This window comes from Syzygium oleosum, unplaced genomic scaffold, assembly GCF_021117445.2.
Source record: "Syzygium oleosum isolate NSW1041296 unplaced genomic scaffold, Sole_v2.1 Sole_v2.27, whole genome shotgun sequence".
Lineage (NCBI taxonomy): Eukaryota > Viridiplantae > Streptophyta > Magnoliopsida > Myrtales > Myrtaceae > Syzygium > Syzygium oleosum.
In genome coordinates this window covers 3,815,360-3,834,514 of record NW_026607511.1, presented here as the reverse complement: position 1 = coordinate 3,834,514, position 19,155 = coordinate 3,815,360, and the positions used below count along the sequence as shown (strand labels likewise).

General features: G+C 38.6%; 1 protein-coding gene across 7 annotated transcripts; it reads left to right on the top strand.

Moving 5' to 3' along the window:
- Window positions 1-822: 822 nt before the first annotated feature.
- Window positions 823-18,513, top strand: LOC115661787 (uncharacterized). 7 transcript variants are annotated; one of them, XM_056303423.1, is made up of 10 exons: window positions 824-3,871; window positions 7,257-8,252; window positions 8,361-9,077; window positions 12,600-13,085; window positions 13,904-14,753; window positions 14,865-15,165; window positions 16,115-16,235; window positions 16,979-17,130; window positions 17,542-17,658; window positions 17,852-18,513. In XM_056303423.1, the coding sequence occupies exons 1-5, from the start codon at window positions 1,034-1,036 to the stop codon at window positions 14,732-14,734; spliced, it is 5,868 nt and encodes a 1,955-aa protein (XP_056159398.1). In that variant the 5' UTR covers window positions 824-1,033; the 3' UTR covers window positions 14,735-14,753; window positions 14,865-15,165; window positions 16,115-16,235; window positions 16,979-17,130; window positions 17,542-17,658; window positions 17,852-18,513. The 7 variants fall into 7 exon arrangements, with proteins under 7 accessions (XP_056159396.1, XP_056159398.1, XP_056159399.1 ...); XM_056303424.1 differs by lacking the exon at window positions 16,115-16,235; XM_056303421.1 differs by lacking the exons at window positions 16,979-17,130; window positions 17,542-17,658; window positions 17,852-18,513 and adding an exon at window positions 16,674-16,888 and having other exon boundaries at window positions 823-3,871; window positions 14,875-15,165.
- Window positions 18,514-19,155: the final 642 nt, after the last annotated feature.

Here is a 19,155-nt window from a genome sequence, read left to right as displayed (position 1 = left end):
TGGAGTTGGACTTTCATGTTTTAAACTTATCTTGGGTTGGGTTTTAAAATTTGAAATAACTGTAGGACCCATATTGCTACTTCCAAACAGAATGACATCATGTCACGTGGGTGTGGCTTATCCTTGTCCGTCTGTTCACTTTATTTATTACATTTTGTTATATTGATGCTGACACTGTATAAAGTACTTATTACATAGGCGATGATTTAAGGCCGAGTCATTTTGTTATTTTGACAGCTTGTAATTATATGTTTTTGATTTTTATGAAGCTATACGATGCGCGTGCAATTTAAATTTTAGAAAAAGAAATCAAGCAAAGAGACCGTATGCAATTCTGTGGCTACGTGGGCTTGGCTCTCGTTACTTTTACAATTTTCTCCCAGCTAATTAATATTTGTGCATTAGCGGTGATGGGTCATCTAAATAGATAATAACTAATAGGTATGCAGTCCTATTGATAAAAGAATTAGAGGGGTGAAGATGCTAGTATCGCATGTATGGGGTTTGATTCTCGCGCTTTGCAGGAGGCATAGCAAATATCAGGTGAATAGAGTTAAAGATATGATATATTAAAAAAATTTAAATAAATAATAAAATGAAGAAAATAATCCATTTATGTTAGTCATCGTTTACAAGTCCGCCGTTCTATTCTTGTCTCGATTGAGCGACCGAGAGCGGTTTTATGTTTTTTTTTCTTTCAATTTTTGGCCAGTGATGACTTGGAGCAGTCTGCTGCCAAGTTTTTAACTTCCTAAGAAATTGACTGGTGTTTTGTTAAGGCTAACCAAGCTCTTCCATGCTTATATATTGATTCTTCTTTGACGTCCCCTTCGTCCTTTCTTGCCCTCAAATCATTTCGCCTCATTCGTCTCTCATCTTCTTGCTCTGTTTTGCTCTTTCGTCTCATCGGCACAACTTTTCTTCCTCCTCCTCCTCTTCTTCTTCTTCAGTATCTGCTTCTCTTTTTCATTGTTCTCTGTATTTGTCTCCTTGTTTTCTCGTTCTTTGTTTTTCGGACAAAAATCAAAAAAAAATGTCGATCGATTCTGCCATTTCTATTGCATGGGATGTTTTGAAGTACGTAGTTGCTCCCATCAAGCGTGGATTCGGATACGTCATGTCCTCCGAGAGCTACGCCAACAATCTTCGGGAGGAAGTCGAGAAGCTGGAGTACGAGGCTGAGAGGCTCCACAATGCCACGGAAGAGGCTAGAAACAATCTTCGGAATGTCTACAGCCGGGCCACAGAGTTGCAGGCAAGTTCTGAAAAAGCCTCGAAGGAGGCGCGAGACCTGTTGGGGGACTTCGAAAAGGCGACGAAGACTTGCTGCTATGGGACTCTTCCTGACCCCAATTGTCGCTATCAGTTCAGCAGGAACGCCAGGCACAAGATCGAAGACATTCAGCGACTCGCTGGAAATTGCAGGGAACTCCAAAACATCTCCTACAGCCGTCCACCTCCGGGGAATGCTGCTGCACCGACTCCGGCCAGGAAAGAAGGCAAAGATGTCATCCGGTCAACCACCCCGGCAGCCTCCGCATATTCTGCCTCAACTTCGATTAAGCTTAGGTTCGACTCCAGAGCATCTGTCATACAGGAGATCATGGATGCTCTTGCCAATAACAGCAACAGCGTGGTTGGGGTTCACGGGATGGGTGGGGTCGGCAAGTCCACCCTTTTGGCGGATGCCGAGAAGAGAATAAGGGAAAAAAATTCGTTCGATTGGGTCGCTAAGGCCGATGTGTCGCAAAATCCAGACATCAAGACGATTCAAGAAGAGATTGCGGACTGTTTGGGCCTTAGTGACATTAAGAAGGAAGAGAAAGTCAAATCGCGAGCGAAGCTTCTGCGCGAGAGGTTGGAAAATGAGGAGAGACAGAAAAAGAAGGTCCTCATAATATTGGACGACCTGTGGGAGCGGCTCGACTTGAAATTAGTCGGCATTCCTTGCGGACCTGACAACAAAGTTATAGGATGCAAGTTGTTGTTGACGGCGAGAGAACAACGTGTTTTGCGAAGGGAAATGCTCTGTGACATTGCCTTCCGCCTTGGTGGCCTGGAGGACGAAGAGGCAAAAAGATTGTTTGAGACAACGGTGGGAGGCAAAGTTCGAGTTGACTTAGAACCCTTGGTGGGGGAAGCACTCCGCATATGTGCAGGTTTGCCTTTCCTAATTCTCGCGATAGCGAGACTTTTTATAGACACTAGTTACTCTGAATGTGAAATTGCTTTGAAACAAATTTGGGACGAAGAAACCGGTGAGGTGATTGATAAGACATTACGAGTAAGTTATGATCGTATAAAATGCGAGGAGGCAAAGTCATTGTTACAACTTTGTGCTGTTTATGGTGTCTCTAAGCCCTCTCTTGAAAATTTGGTGAGGCACGGCGTGGGTTTGGGGTTATTTGGAGAAGATAATAGCATGAAATATGCTAGAAATAGGTTGAGCTCACTGATTGATACTCTTCAAGCCTCCTCCCTGTTGTTACACAGTGGAGAAGATGAAGGTTTCAAAATACATGACTTGGTTCGTCTGTTTGTTGCCTCGATCGTTTCAAGAGATCACCCTATTCTCGTGTTGAAAGATGAGTCAGTTGTAGAGTTGCCGAAGGACAAGCTCAAAAGTTGTGGGGCGATATGCTTTCCCTGCGTTGACTTGGAAGAACTTCCCGAAGAATTAGATTGCCCCGATTTGCGAATCTTTTTGTTGTTCACAAACAAGAATTCTCTTGAAGTCCCATATTCATATTTCAACTCTATGAAAAATCTCATGGTCTTAAATCTTACTGGGATACGTCTCAGTCGTTCGCCTTCGCCGTTTCAATTCTTGGAGAAGTTACACACTCTTTGTCTTGATCATTGTTCGTTAGAGGATGTGGCCATTCTTGGCGAGCTAAAACAGATACAAATTCTCAGCATTCGATACTCCAACATTGATCGATTGCCAAAAGAAATAGGGCAACTAACGAAGCTGAGGTTGTTAGACTTGAATTATTGTTCACAACTTGGGACAATCGAACCAGGTGTGCTTGGAAGCCTGATGAAGTTAGAGGAGTTGTATATGCAGAATAGCTTTCACCAATGGAATGCTGCGGACCAAACTCCACCGACTAATGCCAGTCTTATAGAGTTGAATAACATGAAAAATCTCTACACTCTACGTGTATCCATTCCCAATTCAAGTGCGCTCCCAGAGGATTTAAACGTCAAGAAATTAACCAGGTACAGAATCAAAATAGGTACTGTGTGGCGCTGGGAGTGCAAAGGATCGTGTACATTGGAGCTCCGCTTGGATCCATTAAGCGATGTTCTTCGGAAAGGATGCATACAAAGTATCTTAAGCAAGACTGACGATCTGTTTTTGGAGGAGTTGAACGGAAGTGAGCAAAGTATTTGCGCGTTATCCCCAAAAGGTTTTCCAGAATTAAAGCATCTACAGGTCAAGAATAGTTCCTCCGTCCATTACATCCTCCAATCGCCATCCCGTACAAATTTTAAGGCGTTGGAGTCGTTACTTATCAAGAATCTCATCAACTTGGAGAAGATATGCCACGGCCATATCTCCTTCAAGTCCTTCAGCACATTAAAAGTCGTACGAGTCGAAAGTTGTGACAAGATGGAAGTATTGTTTCCTCTTTCAGTGGTGAGCGAACTTCAAGAGCTAGAAGAGATCGAAGTTGTTGGTTGCAAGTTAATGCGCGGGATTGTAGAAGCTGATGATTTTGGCAAAGTGGAGTTGTCTAATTTGCGTGTATTGAAATTACGTACCTTGCCAAATATCAAGAACTTTTTCAACGCCGGGTCAGCTCCTTCGAGTAGTACATCAGACGACCAAGTTAGCACTCAAATCGCATTCTTCAATGGGCATCAGGTAACTATTTATTTACTTTTCGTTTCTTTGCTAATTAGATGTAACACAGATTATGATGCTTATATAATTTGTTATTTTCAGTTTATTTTCTTCCTTATTACCTTATCAATTCACGCCTTCTTTGTAATTAGATAAATCAATCTTCCGTTTCTCTTAATTGGGTAGATATCCAACTAATTATATGAAATCCATGTAAGTTTAGTTTGTGATATTTTTTGAGTTATTTCAACTTTTATGTTGCAAGTATATTAATAGGGTTTCATAAAGCAAAATTGAACGGAATTTTGGCATTAAAGTAATTTCTCATCTTTCACAGTGGATTCCATTGAAATAGTCATCAAACTTTGTTATTATCCACAAAATGTATAATATAGGTGACTCTCTTAAAAATCAATAAGAAGAATGGGAAGGAGGACTGGGTTTTTAAAAAAAAGCAACTATGACAATCTAATTGATGCACGTCTTTTTATGTATCATGTTTAACTAAGCATCTAGTCATTGCATAGGCCTCATAATAATAAGAGTAGAGAATTTTGTGCATATTCATGCACGCATATATTATGGATAGATGTATTTGGACGCACTTTTGGCATCACAAACACAAGTTTGTGTTTGATATCCTGTTAAATTGGTTATTGATAGTGATTTACTAACATTAAAGAGAAGTTAGTAAACTAAGCACAAACAATCGCCCAGCCCAGTTAAGGAAAGTGAACAGCTATTTTGTCCGGCAAAAGTTGCCATGGCTATTTCGTTGACTAGACAAGATTGTCCTTTTATAATGACGCGATTATCAGTGAAGTTGATGGTGGGGTCCAAGACTCTTGCAATATGTTAGTTTCCCCTGTCAATAAAGAGCCGTGGAAATTTAAGCAGTGGGTCCCACATGCCAATGAGTCTAAGTACGACTTTATCTTCTTCCTATGCTTTGAGCTTCCGTGGAGAGAGCTCGCTTTTAGAGATAATGGAACTAAGATCGAGGAAACTTTGCAAAGAGCCTTTGCTGCTTTGCTTTTTTTTTTTTCATCGTAATATAGCTGGGGATGACAATAGTCCAAGTGAATGAAACATAAAAAAATTAAAACTTGTTGTATGGATGGGAGTGATGGGTGATGGCGAGGTAGATGGGGACATTGCGAGCAGCTTTGCAGATAAAGGATATTCTAGAGTTATAACAATGAGCTTTTGGAAAAGACTAGTTACTCTTTACAAAAAAAAAGAAAAGAAAAGGAAAAACAGAAAAATAAAGCTTTCCATTGTAATTAGGGACACATGCAATGTCTTAGTTTCCCAGTCAGTCAAGGGTCGTGGACTATAAGTTGTGGGTCCCACGAGGTAGTGTGTTCGAGTACATCTATTCCTCTTCCCAGTTGTGTGGCAAAGATAATGGAACTAGATTGGGAAATTTTTGGAAAGAGCCGTTGGTGCTTCGCTTTTTCTTAATCGTCCTAGTCTTTGGGGCTTTTAACTTTAGCCGTAGTTCTCGTTAGACAGTGGCCTTGCATCATATTATTTGAACTTTTGGGGCCAAAAGTTAAGGTTGAAAGTATTGTTGGGTTTGCTGTATTATATGCAGAGAGAGAGATAAGTAATGCACCACTCGCTAACTCATTATTGAAGGAGAAAATCTTCGGATTGAATAAAATTGGTTCACTAATCAAATTAACCTCTACAATTCAAAGTTATTTGCCCAAGAAAAGACTGGATAAATATTTCGTATCTTTTTTTTAGTGATTACTTTAGATAATTTTCTGTCATTCTATGAAATACTCTAGCAAATTAGAAACGGTATTTAGTATGGAGATTTTTTTACTCCTTTTTTTACCTTTTGCGCAACTTAATAATTGCCATCTCTTCCCTTCGCAATCATCTATATTTACATCTTGGAAGTTCATGGATTTGAGATTTAACCGAATCACCAATTCCGTGAGCGAATTCCGTAGGTTGCCTTGCTGAGATCGGAGACATTAGCAATCATTTAGCCTAACTTTTTAATTGCTTTAGAGTGATATAATATTGATTTGAGGTCCTCGATAGTAGATAAAATCACACCTCCTTCTGTAGTGGACCATTTGACGGTTGATTGGGTTGCCTCTCTTTAACCTCAATCACTCCATCATTTTCTTTCTCTTAGCTGCACTTTTCTTAATCAATTTACTAGCTATTTGATTCTTGGGCTGGCAAAAAAAGCACAAAATGTGACTTGATTATTTTAGGAAATTAACTAAATTGAAGAGGGGGAGAGATTTTATTTACGTTTGCGAATAATGAGAGACTAATGTGATTATAGGATTGTTATTTGAGCATATCCAAATTATCATTTTGCCCATTGTCAACAGAATCAGGTCAGAATTCCTACTTTTTTACTGTCTCTAGTAATTCCAATAGCCTTCTCGTCCTAGAGTCATCGACATAAGTATGGAGATTTTATTTACTAAATTTTCCTATTTTATTCTTTTTTTTTTCCTTTTCTGCAACTTAAGACAAAAACACCAATTCCTTGGATTCATAATTTACATCTTGGCACTCATCAATATTTGCATCTTGGAAGTTCATGAATTCGTGATTTAATAGAATCACCAATTCTATGAAAGACTAAAATGAAACAATTTTCAGGCGAATGCTTGGAGCCCTTAGCAAAATCTCAACCCATAGTTAGAAGCATCATGCCAAGATGCAGTCAAGACTATAGTGTATGAAATGGCAATCTAGATACAATAGATCGTAACATTCATAACGTGAATAATTATTCATTTTGTACAATAAACCTTTGTCACCTCAAAATCCGACTTAGAGAAGAGTCTCAAGCACTATGTAATTGGAAAACTTTTGAATACAAAGTTGATAAATTAGATCATCACAACAACAATTAATGGCATTCAATTGAAATTGAGGGCGATTATTTATAGTATATTCAATTCTAGACTAGTAGGTGCAAACGTAGTTAACTGTCTAAGGGATTTAACTATTGCTACGTATGGGTAGCTATTTCATTCTTGGGCTAGCCAAAAAAGCAGAAAGGGAGAGATTTTATTTGAGTTTGGGATCTATGAGACACCAATGTGATTAGATGATTGGTATATGAGCATATCCAAATTACCATTTTGTCCCGTTCTCAACAGAATCCGGTCGGAATTCTTACTTTTATTTTGTCTTCAGTAATTCCAATAGCCTTCTCGTCTTGGAGTCATTGACAATAGTATGGAGATATTTTTTTACGAAATTTTTTCATTTTATTCTTTTTTCCCTATTGTGCAACTTAAGATAGAATCACCTATTCCGTGAATTCGTAATTTACATCTTGCCACTCATCGATATTTACATCTTGGAAGTTCATGAATTTGTAATTTAACTTAATCACCAATTCTGTGAGCAAATACCGCAGGTTGTTTTTCCTAGATTGGAGACATTACAGATCACTGGCTTGGATAACATCGTGATGATATGGGACGATCAAGTTGCCGCAGATTCTTTCCCCAAGCTAAAATCCGTTTGTGTGGGTGAATGCAATAGGCTTGTGCACGTTGTTACTTCTTCCATTCTAGGACGGATCTTGAGCTTGGAAAGCTTGGAGGCACGATCGTGTGGTTCGCTTAAAGTTATTTTCAAATTTCAGCCACGGGATTCTCTAGATGGGCATCCTGTTACTCGTTCTCCATTAAAAGAGCTGGAGTTATTTGATCTACCAGAGCTAAAATGTGTATGGGATAAGGAACTTCACCGTCAAGTTACATTCCAATGTCTACATTCTGTTAGCGTTGAAAAATGTGAGAGCCTCACCTCTCTGTTTCCAGCCTCAATAGCACGAGATCTAATGCAATTTGAGTTGAAGATCAAAATATGTGGCATTGTGGAACTCATCGAGAAGGAAGGACTGGAAGAGCCGAGCATCAATGTGGAAGCAATAGAAGGCGCAAGTCATGAGCTAAAAGTAATATTACCCTTTACAAGTTATTTTCAACATCTAAAAACTCTAAATGTGTCATGTTGTGATGGGTTATCAGATATGTTCTCACCGACAATGGCTACAAATTTGGTGGCACTCACAGAATTGAGGATAAGTAAATGTAGAATGTTTACTGAAGTCATTAGTGATGAGGGAGGTAGGGAGGGGCATGTAGTGGCTTTCCATCAATTGAAGTATATGGAGCTTAAGGGGTTGACAAGGTTGAGATGTTTCAGCTCTGGTGGATATACTTTGATGTTCCCTCTGCTGGAAGTTGTCATTGTGATCCGATGTCTCAACATGAATTTCTTCTCTAAAGGACGAATAGATGCGCCAAAGCTAAAGAGAGTACGGGTATCTAAAGATGATGCAGCAACAGAGTGGTTTTGGAAGGAAAACCTCAACATCACCATCCAAAATATGTTTGAAGAAATGGTATGCATCACTTACCAAATTCTGTGCAATTGGATGGTTTTGACCATGAATAGAATAATCGATTTTTGCTAACTATAAGTTTACGTTTAATGATGCAATTTTTGATAGGTTACGTTTGCTGGAGTAAACAAAATGCTACTATCTGAGCTCCCCGATCTGATTGGAAAATGGCATAGCGAACTTAATCCCATCAAGTCATCTTGGCAATTAGAATCATTGACGGTGGATAAATGTCCATCATTTATTAAAGCAATTCCATCCAAATTGATGCTTGTTTTAGACAATTTGCGCTTTTTGCAAGTGCGCGATTGCGAGTCACTAGAAGAAATATTCAATCAGGAAGGGCTAGAGGCTATGGAAAGCACTCGGGTGCTGCCTCGGCTAGATGAATTGAACTTGGTCAATCTACCAAAGTTGAGACGACTATGGAACAAAGATCTTCAAGAATCGTTGCGCTTCGATTCTCTAGGTGTTCTCATTCTTTATAGTTGCAGCAACTTGGGACATGCTTTCACTCCATCGATGGCTCGGTGCCTTGCCCATCTAAGGAAAATTGAAATAAAGGAGTGTGGTCAGATGGAAGGAGTGATCACAGACGAAGAAGGGCAGGGAAGCACCGTGGAGAAGATTACATTCCCAAATTTGGAATACTTGACGCTGGAATGCTTGCCCAATTTGACTAGTTTCCTCTTGGGAAAGAATCATACGCTGGATTGTCCCAAATTGGAAGAGTTGACCATTGCCCACTGCCCCAAGATGAAAAGTTTGACTTGGCAATCTTTGATGAGGATTGACCGCGGCACCCCTTCGCTTTTCACTCCACAGGTCAGTCTTTTCAAGCTAATGCATTTTTGGCATTTCGTATGCAACATATTCTCGTAGAATTGGACAAAAATGCTAGATATAAATGTTCGTAATACCAGTCATCAATGCTTTGCTCGAATTTAGTGGGGACTCGTGTTTCATACCTGAACAAAGATGTATAGAATATTTACCTCCCCACAGGAGTCCATGATCACATCCGTAAATTTTTAATGCAAAACAATTCAGACATTGGTACATATCTACGGATTCAAAATCATCTAATTATAAATAAATGTATAATAACTAGCAGCATTCCCGTGCTTTCTACGGATTTATGTACATAATTAATCTTTAAATCTTTAGTACAGAGATCAACAATTCTCTTATCCTCAGCAAATATAACTATTAATTGTACATCTCCATATCTTTTTAGAAGTGTTAGTCTTGTGTCGGCTCATAAAATCATATCATGCGCAATACTCTAGAATTAATTAACGAGGTTCTTAAAAAGTTATCACAATAAGCACATAAAAACATTTACGTTTTACAGTTTGAACTATAAAGCACTAAACATAGAATAGCATCTAAAAATGGCAAAAACAAGATGTCCGTATTGCCACTTCATATTTTCTTGCGCAAAAGCAAACTCGCGTCGTTCTATGGAACATGAAGAAAGGGGGAAAAGAAAGCTTCATAACTGGAAAAACCCAGTTTCACAAATTGCTTAGCTATTACTGATCATTGTACCATAATCATCTTCCCAAGCGATGAAATTGGAGGAATTAGAGAGAGTGGCTCTTTTTAATTGGAGTGCTCTAGACTTCGATAATGATCAATGCAATCAACTTTTTATTTCTTAATATTCACCCATGCTTGACCATGTCTTGATAAATAAAAAAAATAAAAATAAAAAAGGTCGATATGCATGAAGCGGTTCGTCTTTTACGTTCGTAAATCATACTTGAATCACTGTACTTGAATAGCCTATCAAATTACGAAACTGTGTTTTACAATAATTAGTAATTTTGGATTATTGTATTTAGTAATAATTAGTGTGATAATGCGGACAATCTATGTTTGGGAAGAGAAAAGGTAGATTACTTTTTCTGGAAAAGTAAAAAGGAAAAAACAAAAGAGAGAAAATGACAGCTGGATAATATTTAGTAGACATTCAGTGGGCGGTTGCCGACATTGCAAGTCATACTTCATAACTAGGTAACAATATTTGGTCAATGTCCTAGCTACATAAAAAAAAAAGGAATAAATTATCCAATCAACACTACCATTCCGTCTCACGAAGACTAAACGCAATAAATGATGACCCCTCAAGCACCTGAAATGCCTGATATTAACCTAAGTTAATAAGGATTGTTAATCGAGACACTTGTTAAATATATTGTATGATAATTTTTTTTATAAAATACAAACAAATACAATTTTAAAATCCTATGATTAATTTATCCATTCGACAAAATTGAGGAGAGGTTATTATCAAAGTAGAATAATAAGGAATATACAAGTAGCCACCATCGTCTTATTTTTCGAAGAATAAAAATCAATTTTCAAATTCATTTTGATTGATTAAGTGAATTACAAGCTTATATCTTTACCAAATTTATTTTAGTTTACAACACTTCTTAAAAAGGCAAATAACACAAACCAATTGATCAAGTGACCCCCCCCTCCCCCCGGCTTTTTGGACTTTTTCGTTACAGTTTCCTTACAAATTTCGATTATTGCTTTCTCTTTTGAAAATGCTTGTGTGTTTTTGTTATTCTAATGCTTTTGCGCAATTTTTTCTATTGTTACTTGCAAGTAGAATGTTCACACATTTTTTCTTCTTAATGGTAACAGTTGTCACTAATTATTTATTTTCTTCTAATGTCATCTATATGTATGAGCTGTCATGTAATAATAGGCATCCCCACATTCTGAGGATATTTCAATAAGGCACCATCACACTCAATCAAGAATACTAATGAATTTGGGAAAGTATGAAAATAGTTGTCTGATTTTTTGGTCGTCACAAGTTGTGATAGCGTTAATTTCGTTTTTGTGTCAAATATGAGCCGTCATGTAATAATAGACATCTCCCACATGGTTAGCTAATTTCAAAAACTCATCAAAATCCTCAATTAAGAATATTAATAGATTTAGGGAAGTGTGGAAAGTCATTCTGGTTTTTCGTTGTGACAAATTGTAACTGCGTTAATTTTATTGTAACCAAATGAAAAATATCAATACTTTCTTCTCAATGGACAATTCGTCGAGGCCATAAAACGGTAAAAAGAAGTACAGTTTTTTTTTGGGTCAGAAAAAAAGCACAGTTGGTTAATTCCAACCAAACATAATATGGTCATCCACTTTTGTTTTTTTATTTTCTTCTTCTGGTTTTGCCTCCACGCAAATTGGTTACCTATTACACACTTTTTGCCAGCGGTTGGATCACTGGCCCACCGCAAGATTCTGTTTTCACTTTTCCACCTCAAAAGTTAATAAATATTATTTCAAGCAAGTCATTAATTGTCCAACGTAGAACTAGTAAATTTGACCCAATTTGCTTTTCCTGAGATCTTAACATACATTATTTATTGAAGTCATTACGTTGCCCGTGCCTTTTACGAATTTATTTTCTTTCAATACAAAAAATACTGTACATAATGAAGAAAAAACTGGTAAACAATTGAAGTTAGTTTTCTTTTTTACTCTTGTTTGCCATCAATTTTTCATAACGCTTCTCATTAGTGAACTTACTCATTAGAAGATTTGTAAGTAATGTTTGCAATTAGTATTAGTGTTGAATAAGTAACGTGCTGATAGTAAATGGAGGAAATAATGTGGAGCCATGCTTCGGTTTCATTCATTCCTTCATCAGTATATATGCTGCTCAAACTCTCTGCACGCTCATGGCTCGTCATCACCATGCCCTTGCTTTTTCTCCATTTGTGATGCATTTCACCTTGAAGCAAATAAATCTAATAGATTCTTACCTTATCTAATGTTGCATTATCAAAAGATCAATTCAAGCAACTTTAATAATGACCACTGCAAACAAATCTGACAAATTGGATGTTCATCTAGGAGTGCTCTAAACTTTGATAATGATCTGTGCAAGCACCTTTCTATTTCTTAATATTCACCTAAGCACTCAAGTAAAATGGCCTTCTTCTATTTGTGATCAGCAAACATGAAAGTTCGAGAATCGGAGAAGTCATCATGACAACTTTCCGAGAATTAAAGGGATAACTGATAAGGCGTTGCTAGATTAAATGTCAATCAAGCCACTTAAAAGCTAATGCTCAATGTACTATTGATTATAAATGCATTTATCATTTCATGCTTGTTGCAATGCAATATACTTGGCCTTATTCATCAATCAACTGAATGAAATGAAAGCATCAATTAGCCCCTCCTTGTTTATATCACTAAGAAGCTCGTGCATTCTCATGATTTGTGAGAGCGAGGGAAGTTTTGAAAATTCCTTCTTTGAGGTCATAACTCGATGTAATCACATTCATTGTGTCATTTTTTTCAATATGGCAGGTACAATTTCCTCAACTTAAGTCGATGGTTCTCTCCCACATGGACAATTTAAGCAAAATATGGACCAACGGTCCTCAAGAAACTCTCACTTTTGACTATTTAGGGGAAGTGGAGGTTCAAAATTGTAAGAGCCTTGAAAATTTGTTTCCGCATTGGGTGGCTACAAGTCTTACCCAACTTAAGAAACTTCGAGTGGAGTGTTGTGGGATCGAGGAAATAGTCGCTAGTGGAGATGACACTCCACACTCCAATATTGCTCAAGTTCTTTTCCCGATACTAACCTCTCTAGTGTTACACGATATGTCACGGGTCAAGAGCTTTTGCCCTAATTTCCCCACTTTGAATTGGCCATTCATGGAGGAATTGCGAGTGACGCACTGTGACAAACTGAACACGTTGTCCTTTGCAACATCCATGACCAATTGGGCTCAAAGAGATGATCAACAGGACCTTTCATACCAAGAAGCAGAGTCTTCATTTGAGAGGGTATGTTTACAGCTGCTCTCCCTCAGTTTCTACTTTGTTCTTTAAATCGTTCACTAATCTTATATCCACTGCATAATCACGTCACGTTATAATGCTATAGAAAATATGATCTCCCTTGCTTATTAGTTTGTCGACAACATTAAGATATTATTAATATCTTAAGTATACTTTTCATTTGCGGACACCCATAAGATATTCCATTACCTAGAATTACAAAAATATTTAAAGATTTTTGTTGACACGTGTTTCTTCTCTAATTCATCTTCTACAAACTCTAAAAAATCAATTCAAACAAATTTTTCAAAACAAAAATAGCATTAGTACCTTAATGCCCTATTTTCTATTGTTTTTGTTAATTCCCCTGTCCACTGCATAGTCGTCATATTATAATACTATAGAAAACCTGAAACCCCTTACCTATGAGTTTGAAGACGACTTAAGATATGTCTTATATCTTAAGCACACTTTTAAGCCTGTGGACCCAAAACATTTTACTAACATTTTGAGTGCATCCCATTACATAAAATTCCAAAGATGACAAATTTTTGTTGACAAGATAAGATATTTCTAATAAAAGATAAATTTGGTCAGTTGAAGGGCTCTTGAATTTAGATTCACTCTACCAACATAACCATACCAACCTCTACTTGAGGCTTTTAAAAGCTTGAGATTGTATGTAGGGATCTTTTGATTTGATGAAATGTAAGAAGATGGCCACCTTCCATGTGAATCATCGAAGTAGGTTTACATCTTACAACAAATGATTTATGGCCCAACCTTTGCTGAATTTACTTCTCTCGTTGTATTCAATTTGACAGGACTTTCCCAACTCAAAGAGACTTTTATTAGTCGATAAAGATGTTCAAATGATACGAGATGGAAAATTTCCCGATGATATCTTTGGCAAGCCAAAAGCGCTAACATTGGCATGCTTTCATGATGAAAGTGCCATCTTTCCTTCCAGATTCCTCTTAGAGAGATTTCAGAATTTACAAAACCTTGAGATCTTTTGTTGCTCCTTTGAAGATATATTACTTGACGAAGGGCTTATTGATGAGGGAAAACATCCGGTGCTTGAAAATCTAAGAGAACTTAAGTTGAGCAAGCTGCATAACTTACAACGTGTGTGGAGCGAAGACTACTTAATGGCGAAAATTCTTCGCAGTATCGAAACATTTGAGGTTTGGGATTGTCCTTGTTTGACAACAATATTTCCAACTGTGATATCCTTCCAGAATTTGACGAAGTTAGTGGTGAAGAATTCCTCTGGATTGGTACATCTGGTAACAGTTTCGGCGATCACAAATTTGGTGCATCTCATCGATATGACTATAATAGGATGTGAAAAAATGAAAGAAGTAGTGGCGAACGATGAAAACGGAGAAGGAAATGTGATTTCTCTTGAGAAGTTAGGTAGGTTGACACTCCAAAATCTGCCGAGCCTAGAATGCTTCTCCTCCGCCACAAGTTGCAGCTTCAGGTTCCCATCCTTGGAGGAGATTGAAGTGGAAGAGTGCCCGAAAATGAAAATATTTTCTAAGGGTACGCTAAGCACGCCAGAACTATCTACTGCGTCACTATTCAGATACAAATGGCGTTATGACTGGGAGGGTGATCTCAATGCAACCATACAAAAGTTATCAGCATAGACAAATGCACATAAAATTAGTAAGATCCAATTAATGTCATTCTCCTCCGTCATCATTATTATTATTATTTTTGCAGCACCATAAGTTTTTACATTTTATTATCTTTTCAACTTTCTTGTCACTGATGAAGGGGAGGGCAGGTGGCGCAAATGGAGAGAGAGAGAGAGAGAAAGGTAAAATGGCAGCCACGTGTGATCAGCATCATCAGCCCCCATCGATCTCCCCTCCTCCATCACCGCACTGAAACATTTATCCCAAAAAAGAAACGATTTTTTTCTTGCGACAAAGCTCAACAGTGCGCCGCTCCCTCCCACCATTCCCTGAAGAAGATCATCATGGTTTCTCGTCGTCGTCGCCGCCGGAGAGAAGACGAAAGTGCGATGCCGGAGATCGCACCGCCGAGCCTGGACGAACTTGAATCCGGCAAGCTCGTAAGTTCACGCTTCTCCCTTCTCCCATCATTTCTCCGGTCTCCCAAAATTTCTTCCGACTTTCGGGTCTCAATCGTTGTCTTCTTCAGCTAGGGTTTCTGTCTTTCAAATTCGTTCCACATTTGAGTCTAAAAGCACGAGCATGTGGCGTTCTTCTTTGCCGGTTGGCAAGCATTTGTGATGGAAACACGTCTGCGTAGGAGATTTCTTGCGTGTTGGAGCTCATCGATGGAGATGATATCGTGTTCAAAGCATTTGTGACGGACATTGGGCGTCCCTCTTTGACAATGCTATTCAATGTCGTAGAAGTCGAATATATATGTAAATCGCACAAGGAGACTATATGTTGATATGGACAGGCAAATTGCAAAAAATGTTGCTGCCTCCGTATAACTAAAGAGAAAGGCCTAAAAGATAAGGGGGGTGGCTTGTTATGATTCTGAAATTTCATTGTAGATCTAATGACTGATAATTTTATTGTCAAATAAGAGATGCTGTTGCATTGTGTTATATTAATCGGATTTGGGGAAAACAAGGAGATAATTTTAGTTTTTCAAATTGAACCAATAGTTTGATAAAACCTTATTTGAGCAACACTTGAAAGAATCAAACTGCTTAAGTTTAAATTTTCGATTCTATCCATGTTCTGGTCGTTGGCGTATTTGCTTTTTCCCCTGCGCTTGTAGTCTGTGTGGCTGAAATTCATGTGTTTTAAATATATATAGGACATGGAAGGCTTCTTTTGAGTGTGTACCATATTGCACTCTAGGAGCATAGATTTTGACATTTGACTTGGATGGATGACTTTCATCATATGGTCTCCTGAAACTAGCAAGTAATGCCTTAAACTCATGCTGCGCATGATTTGATTCTCTCATTAGGGTATGCTTATTTATGTTTGGGTCTGTTTTTCACCATATGTTGGTTTTTCAACCATGTACAAGGGCAGTCTGCTTCTGTTCAATTCATCATGCAACATATTCGGGAAATCAAGCAAATTGCGGCTCTTAGGTAATCAGACAGGTCATGGACGGTGAAGCTAAGGAGCTATGGATGCGATATGTTTGGGGGTGGGTTTCTTTTCTGCTGGTTGGCCCACATTTGCAAGAGAAAGTCACGTCTGCATGTAGAAACTCATTGATAGGGATGTTGTGTTCAGAGTCTACATATTCAATTGTGCTGGTTAGGACTTGATTTACATTGATCAGGATGAACTCTGGAATTGTCACTCTGGCTGGTCCAAAATGAATTCAGTATTCCAAGTAATAACTCCTTTATAGTCTTGATGAATCAAGGAAGTGTACCTCTATGCCTACTGGCTTTATGAGGTTGATAATAATCCAGATGCACACTCATTAATGCCACATTCCAAATCTGAATGAACCGAAAGGGATGTGCTTCAACATGTCCTTTTTGGTTTATGCATTCTTGTTATGTTCTTCTTCATTTTTAATTTGAAATCAAGTCTCATAGGCTTATTGAGATTATGGGTTTTATTTTTCCCATAGGGAATACCAAAGAGGTTTATGAGAAAATATGGTGAGAATCTCTCAAAAACTTGCTTCTGAGAGGATGGTGCAATTATTTGGCCTGTGGAATTGGAAGAACGTGATGAAATGGTTTGGCTAACAAAGGGTTGGAATGAATTTGTAGAGCATTACTCTATCTGCGGGGGCCAATTGTTGGTCTTCAAATCTGAAGGGCACTCCATTTTCCATGTAATCATTGATTATTGCACATCTGAGATAGAATATCTGCCAACAAATGCTGATATGAGGAACCAGGCCTCGACAATTGTGGATTTGTCTCGCAGAAAGTGAATTGCATTCACCCAAGTGTCCTCAACTTTGTAAGGCAAGTAATCTCATCAGGTTTGCGAAGTTCATGGCCGTTATTGTGTATAATCATCAGCACGGGGTTTGGGGAGAGACGGAAGTTCGAACTGCTCATCATGAGATTTTCAAGGTGTGTATCTTAATCTACTAGCTAATTCTCCCCTTGATTGTGTTGTTCTCATGTTTGATTTGAATTTTGTACAGGAACTCTCCATGTCGTTAGACTAAGAGTGAATTTGTTAGAGCTAATTCCTCCTCGTGGTGTTTCTCTGTCTCTAGCTCTCCCATGTGTGCGTATGCATGTGCTGGAGGATCTCATAAATGTCAAGCCAATGGAAACAAGCCAAACCGGTCATATCAATTTTGATTGTGCTGAAAATGAATTTGGTGTGCAAATAGGCCTTGGAAGCTAGACCGTTAGAAAGACTCAGATCTATTGATCTAGCGTTGCTATGTTGGTAGGTATGAGTTTCACATGACAAGAATAGTATATTCCTAGAGAGCTAAAGCTTGCTTCATGTTCTGTTTGCGACTGCTGCAGGTAAAGCTGAAAGAGACGGGTTTGTGCAAAGCTCTCGAACCGGCCAGCACATTTAAACCTGAGTATCCTTTCTTCCAAATTGCGGTGAGGTGGATATATCTGAAGAAAAGCAATGTGGTAAGATCCTCATGACAATGACAACTCTTGAATTTAAATCACATATAGTTGCTGGACTATGCTAGCTGTAGGTTAATCATGCATTGTGTCAATAGTTTATGTTTTTATCCTTGACATGTACTGTCTTCCTCAGAAATCATTGGTTGTTTACTTTTTTCGGATGACAAAAATTGCGAAACATCTACTTGAGCAGAGAGTTCCTGGTTCATTTTCAAAGACGCACATCAAGAAAAGTCCGCAGACCATGGCTCTCATATTTCAAGACAAATCTTTGCCGATGAAGCTCATCAGCCATGAACATTGTGGAAAGTTATCTGCCAGTTGTGCCACATTCACGAGAGAAACTTCTCTGAACTGAAGGGGGGAAGATATACGTGTTCGAGCTCATTAGAAGGGACGATATCGTATTCGGAGAATCCATCTTCAGAACCACTGATACGACCTAGGTGAATAATACTATGCAGAAGGACATAGCAGAGGAAGCATCCTTTAGGTCACATTAGGGGAGAACATAACTTCAGAATTGCTAGGCTAAAGTGCACTTGTGACTCGGCAAATCGGATAAAAGCGTGGAGTTCTGTTCTAATGAATGGAATGGTTCTGAATGTGTATGATACCTTTCCTTGATCCTAGCGTTAGCGGGCGCTATGTGGGCAGGAGTCATGAGACGGACGAAGCTGATTGCTAACGTTGATGTAATGTGTAGTAACGTATGAATACACTTCCCTTAAGCCATATACCTGACTCAGAATTTCAAGGCGCAGCCCATGGTTTTACAAGCTCCGGTGAGCTTACATCAGATTCTTTTCGAGTTCTTGAAGATTTTACGATTTTAGTTTTTTCGCATGCAGGCGCAAATTGGAATTTATTAGTTTCTTCTCAAGGGAAGAGCATTCAGAATTTATTTTGTTGAATTAAATCATGATATGCATGGCAAAGCAATTTTCAATCTATGCTACATCTTTTCATGGTTAGTCAATTAAAGAAATTTTCCTCGACCAACAAAAAAATCAAAGAAATGTTTACACCAATGTCTACTAAACTCCTCATTGTTTAAATGGGGGAAAAAAGGATTTTTAGTCCCCGCCTTACCACTCGGGCCATGCCACTCTCACAGTCATCTCTTTCCCCGCAATGGCATTACTCTGTTAAGCGCGTCGCTGCTGCGCAACTCTTTCACGACCTCTCTCTCCACAACACAGCAGCATCCACGCCTCCTCCGGCGGTGGCTTTTCGTCTTAGGATCGACAACATCCCGCGCTCTCGATCTTGAACTTGCTCTCACCACAGGATAAAGCTCGCTTGATTCTCTCTCTCGATCTCGATCTCGAACGGGTGTTCTTTTGAAACAGAGCCCGGCTTCATCTTTCCATCGAACACCTTCCTTGCGGACTCGATTTCTGCTCCACAGTGCGCAACCGAAGGCTATGGAAATTTGGAAGCCAGCGAGAGAATGGGAGGACACAAAAGTGAATCAGAAATCAACAGACAGAGTTG